Raw genomic sequence first — 11857 nt, 5'->3', positions numbered from 1 at the left:
TAAAATTTACTACATTTGCAATACTTGTCTAACAACATATTTTTCTCAAAATTGGAAGCTTATCCAAGATCACAAAAATACAATCAATCAATGTCAACAGACAAAGACACTTATTGATGGTTCTTGCTTGAGACTAGATTAGTAGTTTAAAATTTGATGATTTCTTTGTTGACCCTTACAACATGCATACATATACATGAAACACATTTATTTGGTTGTTTATCTTTCCAAAATCATTTGTACTCAATCAAATATGCATGGATAATCACATTACATTTTTAGTGTTTTCAGTGTGCAAAGAATGCAATGCACATGGTACAAAATCAGTTTATAACCTGTCAAACATTAACCTGGCTTTGTTGAATTGCCTCAATTTTGGCACACAATCCATGTGTGGCTAGAATAGCACGCACGGTTTCAAACATAGAAAGTGCGCCAGGTTTTTCGGAAGCCACTCGCTCGCAAGGGCACCATTTGCAATCGGACAGAGCCTCGGATTCCACCTCATCGACAAAGCCATTGTGGGGATCCCAGGCACTCCGTCTTTCACAAAAAGCTCGGGGTAGAGTGTCCAGCGCCGGAGTCATCATGCGCGCCATCATGCAAATTTTCGAATCGGCTCGTGTCGGCACATGAATCAGGCAACTAGTTTACCTGGTACGTCTCGGAGTTTGCATGAATCCTCTTGATCGTTACTGTGTTAGTTTAGCGGGAGTTTCAGCGGGTGTGGTTTTTTTCTTTATCTGGCTTGCGTTTTAGTTTTTTAATTTTGAATTTTTAATGATATTTTTCATAGTGTTTTATACAATTTTATTTTTCACTTTTGGTTTGGTACAATTGTCTTGGACAGGCATCGGGGCCCACAGCAGGGCTACAGCCAAGTCGTGCCGGCCTGACACACGGGTCCTGTCTTTATGTCTCTGTTGTACCAGTCATCTATTCCAACTGGCTATTCTAAATTAGAAGCCATTTTTACCCGTGATTATAATTCCTGATTTTGTTTTTGAGCGGATTGTGAACAATGAATTACTGACTCCAATCTTAGATCCTTATACTTATTCCTAAGATACTTAGCAGGTAAATTTTCTGTTTGGTCCAACGAAAGATGTCCATTAAAACGGCACCTAGTCACAGCCACCTCATGCACGTACTCTGTGGGTATCTACAACCCTTTGTGCAGGTGAAACGCTCTCCAAGCTCAGACCGTATTCAAAAAGTTGACCGTGCAAGTCACTTCTTCACACGCTTGCTTGCTGTGCAGACATGGCGGGAGAGAGGCGGAAGTTCCGAAACTCTGCGTCATAAGTTAGCGTTCTCTACACGGTAGGTGAGCGAGATGTTAGGGTTTTTACTCATTTTGAACGAAAGATGAGAGTGACGCTTGTACTATCTTGATTTACTGTGGATGATGAGAGGTTGTTGAAGCAGAGAGCGAAAGAGCAGGGCACGTTTGTAGCTTGATGTGCTCTTGAGAGAACTGCGCCGCTTTGTTGTTGTTGGTTTAATTTTTTTGGCTGACATCTGGCAAGTTGCGCTTCTAGTTGTAGTGTTCGTTTACTATATTTATTTGTTTATGACGTGTTGCCCTGTGAAGGAGATCTGTGCTGTGTGGGCTGTTGTTGTGGAAGCTGTGCGAGGTCAAGAAAGTTGTTTGAGAAAGAGGAAGCCTTTTTCTCGGAATCGAGAGGGTAGTGCCGGAGTGGTGCTTCTGTAGGTAAATTTGTTCTGAAAGCAGCGAAGTAGGTTTCAGTTTTGCTTGTTTTTTTTAAAAAGAATTTCCAGGGTTATTGTAGATAGTTGTGGACGAGCGTCTGCGGTGATGTCTTACAACAGGCCTTACAGTCCCGCTGGGCCGACGGTTCCTTCTTACAGCGGTAGCGGCCTCGATTCCTACGGTAGGCAACAATCACTGTCGAATCCATATGGAGCCACATCGCCACCGAACAGCTATGGCGGTGGTTACGAGTACAATCAAACGCAACAAAGTTATGGTGTCACAGGGACCGGAATCCCCTACTCTTCCACTAGCAGTTATGGTGGTTATAGTGCACCATCTGCTCCAAGCACTTATCCTCCACAAGATTACGGTCCGCCTCGGCCACAACCCTCTTCATTGTTCCCACCTAACACCGATCAAGCTATCGTTCAAATTTTTCAACAAGCAGACGTTGACAGGAGCGGGACAATTGACGCGAACGAGTTAGGAAGATTGTTATCAGAAGGCCGAGTAAGGTTCTCTCCTCGCACCTTGCGCCTTATGCTGCACCTCTTCGCCGATAACCCGGCGGATCCCTCAAGAATTGGACCACAAGGGTTTGTCAACCTTTGGCGGGAGCTCGGCATCTGGCATGAGAAATTTATGCAGTATGACCGAGATAGGAGTGGGACCATTGATGTTAGGGAGCTGCAAGAAGTTCTTTTCAGCTTCAATTTCGCCATACCTCCCTCGGTCCTTGACATGTTAGTAAAGAAGTATGATCATACAGGGTACAACAGAAGCATTGGCTACGGCCAATTCATTGAGTGCGGTTTCATCGTGAAAGGCTTGACTGAGAAGTTCAAGGACCAGGACCGTGCTCGAAATGGTACTGCCACTTTCGATTACACCAGTTTCATGCTGATGGTCATTCCTTTCATCGCTGCTTGATCCAAAACTCTTCCCTTTATTTTTTTTTGTAGTAGTGCATTGATGCTAGTGATGGAGAAGCAGGAACCTTAACTGGATGTACCTAAGAGTCTAATAGGTTATGGAGGTGACCAGCACCAGCTAGGGTCTACAATTGCTCCCACTGCGTTTCACCAGGGGAAGCACCAATCTCCTGCAGCCTCAAAGGAACTTGGAGGGGTTGTGACCATGCTAAATCCGTTAGGTGAGTTTTTTTGTGAAAGGCTAGATTGGGAAATTCGACATGAATAGTTGTACAACTTCCAATCTCACAAGCCCCGTGCTTCCGTGTATGTGTGTTCTTCCGTCGTTTTCCTCCGTGAATTAATTCGATTCTGTGTTGTTGTACTTGCCTACAACAACAATGAATGAGTACTTCCTTAGGCTCTTGTGGCTTGTAATTGGCCGCTGTTCTAGTTCCCTTTTGGATATTGCAGAGGCCTCTAGTGAGGAATTTCCTCGAAATTGTCGGTGTACATAGAAGAATTCAAGTCCATGCAGAAAGAAGTGGTAGTTGTTCTACCAATATTGCAACTTATTAGGAATTAGGTCTAACTCCTTAAGCTAATGAGAAAAATATGGAGAGGTTAGTTTCTGAAAGGAGGATGGAATTGGAATAAGGATGTAGATTAGTCCTCATCAATGAGTGTCCATAGTAAGGACTCAAGAAGTTTACCATCAAAAATAGGTACCCTTTATCCTTAATATTTGGACTTTTTAATCAATTAAATCAAGCTAAGATCTTGAACAATGGATAGAAATTGGTTTTTATAGGTTTATCTTTAAATTTGGATGTTGTTATTGTTATTGTTGTTTATTTTTATTTTTATTTTATTAATCATTAATTATTTGCCTTGTCCAATTTCCAAGCATCATCTCAACTCCCAATAAGATTGGAATCTTTTAATTATAGAGAAGCTTAATTTTGAAGCTTTCTATAAAATAATATTTTATTATAATTCTCTTTTTCTTTGGCAATATTCTATGTATTGTTGTAGATTGAAGAATGAATGGTATAGCTATTTTTGTAATATATAATTAAAGAATTAAGATATTTAGATTGTTGATTTTACTATTGTAGAGAATATTTTTACAATCTATTGTTGACAAATATGCTAAAGTCAACTTGCTTGCTATATCTCATCACTAAAAACATAAATTTTAGGACTTACTTTAGTATGTTATTTCTGAAGCAAAAGAAAGATTGTCTTTCTTTTGCTAATAATTATTGATAGAACAAAGAAGAAACTATATTATATATAGATTTTTTTTATTATATTCAAAATATTCAATAATTTTGATGAATATTTTATTAAGTTTTTATTTTTATATATATATATATATATAGAAAGAAGTAGAATCACAAATCCACAAAACATTAGAATTTAAGAATCTATGTAAAATATATGAAATTCTACTGTTTAATCAAATCTATTAAAACATTTAGAAACCACTTTTTTTTAAGCAATACTAAGTTTTATAAACTTGTGTTAGAATTTGGATATTAAAAATTAATTTTTAAGGAATTTTAATTATCCTATGAATATATGTATATATAATTATTTTGTAGAATTGGTGGATCAAAGAGATATATATGATGAATTAAAAAAATTCTTCTTATAATTATTGATATAATAATAAATTAAGAGATAAATAATTCTAATTTATATTCAGATTTCTTGGTCTTTTTTTATTCTACGTATTAAATATTATTCTAATTTCTTTTTCTATTTAATTTAAAAATAAGAAAATAAGAAAATAAAATCTTTTCCAAATAATATTTTAAAACCAATAATTAGTTAATATAAAAATATTTTTGTTAAAAATTAAAAATATAAAATATTAAAATATTAAAATATATTTGTTGCATTTTCTTCATTACTACAACTTATTCTTTTCAAAAATAATTTTCTTATTGAATTAATTTTTTTCATTAATTTTTAAAATTAAATCCACTTAAAAATAATGTAGTATTAAAAATAAATATTTTCTAATGCCACCAATTTTTTTGCTATTGCCACCACAAATTACAAATTTATTACATGCCATTATAGTTTTTGTTCTTATCACCAAAACCTATTCTTATTCATTTTTTAATTTATATTCTATTAAAATTATATATATATATATATATATATATATATTAAAAAAATAAAAAATAAAATCAGGTTTTAAATATTAAGAATTTTTTTAATTAGAATAAAAAAAAAAAAAACTAAAGAGATATATCAAGTTAATAACAAGTTGAAATGGCAATAGAAAAAACCATGGTAGCCTTAGTAATGCCTTTAAAATATATTTGCATTAATTCCTCTTTGAATAATTTTTTTTTAAGATAATTTTTTTTATAATAAATAATCATGTTTTTATATCATTATTTAAAAAAAATAGAATCATATAAATGTTGTAATTCAATTCAGCTTTATTGATTCTAATTACCAAATTCATCTTTATTGATTCTAAGTACTTTTTCTTGACATCATTACCAAATAACTTGTGCAAGCTCACATCTTTAATTGTCTTTGATACAAAATGGTGCTCAAGCTTGACATTACAGCCAAATAAATTAGGCAACCTTATATCTTTGACAACCTTTGATATACAAGGGTGCTCAAGCTTAACATTATTAGCAAATAAATTTAGTAATCTTACATCTTTGACTATCTTTTCTATTAAAATTTGCTCTAGTTTGATATTATTGCCAAATTAATTGGATAATTTTACATCTTTAACTATTTTTTAATATAAACAAGTACTTATGTTTGTCATCATTGCTAAATGAATTGTATAATCTCACATCTTTGATCACCTTTAATATAAGCTCTTATTCAAGCTTGACATCATTGATAAATAAATTGGACGATTTCATCTCTTTGACTATTTTACATATAGAGAAGTGCTAAAGCTTGATATTGTTGCCAAATAAATTTAGCAACTTCAAATGTTTATCTATCTTAGATATGCATAGGTGGTCAAGCTTGACATTGTTGGTAAATAATTTTGGAAATTTCACATCTTTAACTACATTAAAAATAAGTGAATGCTCATGCTTGATATTTTTACTAAATGAGTTAGAGAATCTTATATCTTTGACTATCTTATATATAAGACAATGCTCAAATCTAACATTATTGCCAATTAAATTAGGCAACTTCACATCTTTGACTACCTTTCATATGTAGAGGTGATGAAGCTTAATATCAATGCCAAATAAATTTGACAACCTTGTATATGTATCTATCTTTACAATGTAAAATACTCAAGCTTGAACTTATTGCTAAAAGAATTTGACAACCTCACATCTTTGCCTATCGTATAGAAAAGCTGGAGCTCTATGTTAACTTCATTACATAATGACTTTGGCAACTTTAAATCTTTGAATATCTTTTATATAAGAAGATGGTATCACGAACATACGCATATAAACCAATAATTACATGTATAAATAAGTAGAAGTGAGTAAAAATAGGTAAAAGTAAGTCAATTCTATAATATTTGTTATGGAAGCTTTCTAGAAGCTTTATAGATGCTACTTTGACTTTATAGGTGTCTTTAATTGACTTTTTAGATTAGAAACGTGGTCAATAAGTTGGCCATGTGCCACACATGTTCTTAGCTTGAAGACCAAGCTAACTATGTGGCCCACACATAAAAAAACTTGTCTTGTAAGTCAAGGCATATGTCCTACAAAGTCAACACATATTGGAGGTCCTATAGAATATCGCCACATAGCTCCTAGTTAGATAGTATATATAGAGACAAGAGTGAAGTCCTCTTCACTCTTGTCAACTCATTTCTTGCTTCTAGTCTAGTTTCAAGGGTCTTTAGTTTTCTCAAGTCCTCTCTTCTATTTGTCTTGAGCGATATTAGACATCTTTTTTTTCTAAGTGTTATCATGGCAAAACTTATTGAAATGAAGAGTACAATGGCACAAATGTAAGAGCAATTGAGGGAGTTAATGCTTACGATGCATCAACTCAATTTACAACCACAAGGAGCAACAAGATTGGCAGGAAGTAAAGATATAGAAATAATTGGAGCTGCTTCAATATTTGTACCAAATCATATCCATTTTCTTATGATAGAATGCCATTCCATTATTAGAAAACCTAGAATTGCCCTACTTGAGAATTTTGATGGCACCAGATGAAAGTTTATAGGATTTATCAATCAAGTATAATTTTTGATTGAACTTCAATTCCAAAGCTATCCAACTCTAGGATCACAAGTTAAATTCATTAGTATGCTTCTTTCAAATTCAGCATTATCATGGTTTTCATCTTTTCTTGAACCACGAGATCCAATATTAAATAATCTAGAAGCTTTTTTGGCAAAGTTTTGATACATGTATGGAAAACATGATGCAATTTGTGTTGCAACCAACAAGATTCGTATTTTGTGACAATACAATCGATAAGTAACATTGTACACTTCACAATTTTGACAACTTATAACTGATATCAAGTGGGATGATACTGCACTCGTTAGCCAATTTCTCTATAGATTATAATATGAGGTAAAAAAATTAATGCTCAACTTACTTGATCCTCAAACATTGAGTCAAACAATTGACTTTGCTATGAAGTGCAATAATTGTCTTTTTGAATTTTGATTTGAGAACTATATAAGTGGACCTCAACGTTACTATAATTCAATGGCAACACCAACATCTATTCAATACATACATTCGAAAGTAGAAGATATGTAAATTAATGCAGTACGTTTCAAACCTCTTACTAAGTAAGAAAAGACTCGTCGTCCTTGTCGTGTTGTAACATGAGTATACCCTGAAAATATAAAAAAAAGAGACTTTTATTAATGTTCAGTTATCTCGAATATTGGAAGCAACGATCGATTCCTATGCCAATATTGAGGGGCCAGTTCAGACACCCCGTCACAGTCAATCAAGGCATACTTACTAGTAACGAAATGCTTTGTTCGAGTCCAATAGTAGAAGTCAACAGAATCAAAAGGATTAAATTGATGACTGAGCGAGTTTGACGTGAAGGACCAATTTGATCCAATTACAGGAACATCCAGGTCTTACTACAGGCCTCTTAGCCAATATGAGACCTGAATTGGTCGGGCGACTCAATGTGGTCCCGATTACGGGGGTTTCGATTCCATTTTAGGCTGTCCTGTTCTCTGTGCCGTTTCAGGGAACGTTGTTTCCAGAGAAAGAACCTTTTAAAAGGCAAAAAATGGAGGAGAAAGCTCTGACGACGGGAGCCAATTCCGGATCCAAGATGGAAGATTGAAGAAATTCAGAGGCTAGGGTTTGAAAGAGGGAAGAATTAGGGTTAAAGGGGAGGATAGGTTAAGAAATAAAAAGAGGGAAGAATTAGGATTAAAGGGGAGGATAGGTTAAGAAATAAAGAAGGGAGAATCAGGGTTTTAAGGGTCGGAGAGCTAGCTTCACGCTGAAAAGGACAGAGAGTTGGGGGTTTTTTTTTCATAGGATTTTGGGAAGACTGAGGCAATCGTTGCTGAAAGTCAATGTTATATTGGTGAACTGGATTTTTTTTCCGAAAGAGAGAAAAGGCTAGTACTTTTGATTGTTGATGAAATGGGAGATACTTCTGTGGTTGAAATTCAGAGTTGTCTAGAAGGTTGAGTATGCTGAATGCATGTGTGGTTGTGTTAATCTGACTGTAGGGATAGAGGATATTTGCCAACAGTTTAAAGAGGTTTTGGGAGTAGGCAAATCGAGGGTTGTTTAGGGTTTTTGTGATAATTGGGGACCTACCGACAGGGATAAGAAGAATATCGGCAAGCGGTTAAGGGACATTGGTGCGGATTGCAGCATAGCCTCACAATCTGTAAGCGGGGTTGAACTGGAACTTCTTGAGCATTCGAAAGGGCTTGCAGAGATACTAGCGATAGATGTTTCACAACAAGTCAGAAGGACAGATTGAGGATCACAGCTTGCCGAAGTTCACGGTCTAAGATTAAGGTAATTAACGATAAAGATAAAATAAAAAATATAAAATAAATAAAATAAAATAAAAATAACAAAAGAAATTGAAGTTATATAAGGTCTCTAGGCATTTTATATTGGAATTAAGCTTTTACATTGCAATCTGATATAGATTGTATTTGGGTAGTCAAGAACACGATAGACTGCTTGAGTACTAGCGAAACACCATACTACATCCTACAGCCAGATGCCCAACACGTTCTCAAGCAAGATAGTACGTAATACGACATCGTTAAGAAGGATTGTACTTATATTGTAGAGAACCTAAGCACACTACTTAACATTGCTCAAAGAAGTGACGTAACCATAAAATGAAGAGTACGACAATCAAAGAAGATAGCAAGTTGGAAAACAAATTTGTCCAACTACAATAGGGACTGTGCAGTTGGAACCTTGTATAATACCTAGTGAAGGTGCTATTCTCTCCTCAGAACCCTCTCCATATTTTATGATAAATATTATTTTAGGACCTAAATATCATAAAACCTCTATCTTGTTAGGTTCAAGAACTTCAACATGTTACTTAGATGAAGAATTTGCTAAATGATATAGTATACTTTTAGTAAAGAAAATTTAATTTTTTTCATGTAGAAGTTATAGATGGTCGTCTATTGTCTTCAAGAGATGTTACTCATGAAATCCTTCCTATAGAAGTAGCAACTAATAGTCATAGTAGCTTTGTAATATTTAATATCATTAGATCTCTCTCTAATCTAGTCATTTTAGGTTTATTATGGCTAAAAAATATAATCCTAAAATAGATTGGACTTCTTGTAGTCTTAACTTTTCTGAAAGTATAATTAAGAGCATAATTAATCAAATAGAAAGTCATAAATCTAGTACAATCAAATCTATATTTGTAGGTATAAGAACTTTCTTGCATGCTGCAAAAGAAGGATCACCTTGTGTTATTTATGCCACACCTGTTTCTACTGGTGGAAAGACTTCAAGTGGCATTCCAAGCCAATATTAAGATTTTCAAGATACATTTGAGAAGAAAAATGCGGATACTCTTTTAGAACATTGTTCCTATGACTACTCAATTGACCTTCAAGAAGAAGCATAACTGCCATTTGGACCAATCTACAATTTATCACAAAATGAGTTGATTGAACTCAAAGAGTACATTGAAGAAAATCTAGCCAAGAACTTCATACCCCATTCCAAATCTCTAGCAGGAGCTCCAATTTTATTTGTGAAGAAAAAAGATGGATCATTGCGGATGTGTGTCGATTATCGAAGACTCAACAAAATCACCATCAAGAATAAATATCCACTACCTTTGATATCTAGACTCCTTAATCAATTGAATCAAGCTAAGATCTATACAAAAATAGATCTAGGAAGAGCATACAATCTAGTACACATCAAAGAAAGAGATAAGTGGAAGAATACGTTTCGAACAATGTATGGATATTTCGAATACAACGTCATGCTTTTTGGACTTACAAATGTACCAATAATATTCCAATATCTAATGAATGATGTATTTTCGGAATTTTTAGATGATTTTGTTGTCTGTTACCTAGATGACATCTTAATCTATTATAAGAACACAGATGAACATGAACTTCATGTTTGTCATGTATTACAAAAATTAAGAGATATGAGACTCTATGCCAAGGTAGAAAAGTGTGTATTTCACATTACTCAAGTCGACTTCTTAGGATACATCATTTCAAATGATGGACTTATGATGGATCCTAAGTAAATTCAAACTATTATAGATTGAAAGATCCCAAAAATGATAAGAGATGTCTAATACTTTTTGGGATTTGCTAACTACTATCAGATCTTCATCAAAGACTTCTTTCAAGTTGTAGCTCTACTTACATATTTGACTTGTAATGACAAATTTCAATGGAATCAAGAAGCGGAAGTAGCATTTGAAGCTTTAGAGACAACCTTTGTTTTTGCACCAATCTTATATTACGTTAATTTTTCTAAGCCATTTTTTATAGAAATAGACGCATCAAATTTTGCTTTGAGTGCTGTATTATCAAAAATGGAAATAGATGATAAACTTCATCCAATAGCTTTTCATTCCAGAAAATTTTCAGCAATTGAAATCAACTACAAGATCCATGACAAAGAACTTCTTCCAATTGTAGATTCATTTCAAGAATGGCACCATTATCTAGAAGGTGCTTCTAGTCCAGTCACCATGTATACGGATCTCAAGAATCTTGAATATTTTATGTCAACACATGTTTTGAATCATTTCCAAACCTGTTAGAGTATGTCTTTATCAAGATTCGAATTCAAGATCACTTATCGACCAAAAAAATAACAAGGTTTGTAAGATGTACTTTCTACACGATCTTACCTTGCACCAAAGAAAGGAGATGCTGCTTTTGATCAACAACGGATAATTCTCTTGAAGCCAAAGCATTTCAATCTTTGAGCAATGAAATCAAGACTAACCATTGATTCAACTTTCATTAAGCAAGTTCAGTCAAGTATGTCTTCTGATTCTCTTATTCATGATATTAAGAAAAATCCTTCAAAGTCTCATGATACTTCTAAATTTAAATTCAAGACAATCTACTATATTTTAAGGGACGCCTATATGTTCCAGAAGGTTAAGCTCGATTACGTATTCTTAAAGCTCATCATGACTTTCCAGCAGTAGGACATTTTGAGTATAATAAAACTTTGGAACTAATATCCAAGGACTATTGGTGGCTACAAATGTAAAAAGCAGTCAAAGATTTTGTACAATCTTGTGATGTTTGCTCAAAAATTCCTTGTCATTGACCTTATAGACTTTTTCAGCCATTACTCATTCTAGAACAACCATGGTCTTTTGTTTCTATAGATTTCATCATGGATCTTCTAATCTCAGATTCTTATGACTATATTTGTGATATTAGATCGTTTTACCAAGATGGCACATTTTGTACCATGTACAAAATCCATCACAAGTGAAGAAACAGCTAAGCTCTTTCTTGACAATATCTATCGCTATCATGGATTACCCAAGGATATTCTATCGGATAGGTGAACTCAGTTTGTATCAAGATTTTGGTAGACTCTTTTTAAGATTCTAAAAGTGGATATAAAACTATCTTTGGTATTCCATTCTCAAATTGATGGACAAATAAAGCGTGTTAATCAAGTTTTAGAGTAATATTTAAGATGTACTATCAACTACCAATAAGATGATTAGACAATTCTTTTGCCATTGATAAAGTTTGCTTACAATAACACGGTAC

At 33.9% G+C, this 11857-nt stretch overlaps 1 protein-coding gene across 2 annotated transcripts; it reads left to right on the top strand.

Annotated features, from left to right (window-relative positions):
* Window positions 1-1168: 1168 nt before the first annotated feature.
* Window positions 1169-3436, top strand: LOC112293780 (putative calcium-binding protein CML48). 2 transcript variants are annotated; one of them, XM_024543607.2, is made up of 2 exons: window positions 1169-1323; window positions 1595-3436. In XM_024543607.2, exon 2 carries the CDS (start codon window positions 1820-1822, stop codon window positions 2645-2647), a length of 828 nt encoding a protein of 275 aa, XP_024399375.1. In that variant the 5' UTR covers window positions 1169-1323; window positions 1595-1819; the 3' UTR covers window positions 2648-3436. The 2 variants fall into 2 exon arrangements, with proteins under 2 accessions (XP_024399375.1, XP_024399376.1); XM_024543608.2 differs by having other exon boundaries at window positions 1175-1327.
* Window positions 3437-11857: the final 8421 nt, after the last annotated feature.

Source organism: Physcomitrium patens, chromosome 16 (assembly GCF_059467195.1).
Source record: "Physcomitrium patens ecotype Gransden chromosome 16, ASM5946719v1, whole genome shotgun sequence".
Lineage (NCBI taxonomy): Eukaryota > Viridiplantae > Streptophyta > Bryopsida > Funariales > Funariaceae > Physcomitrium > Physcomitrium patens.
The sequence above is the reverse complement of the archived record's forward strand: the minus strand, read 5'-3'. Positions and strand labels throughout refer to the sequence as shown.

Coding starts and splice junctions, on each gene's coding strand:
- LOC112293780 (XM_024543607.2), top strand. CDS start 1,820: ATGTCTTACAACAGGCCTTACAGTCCCGCTGGGCCGACGGTTCCTTCT.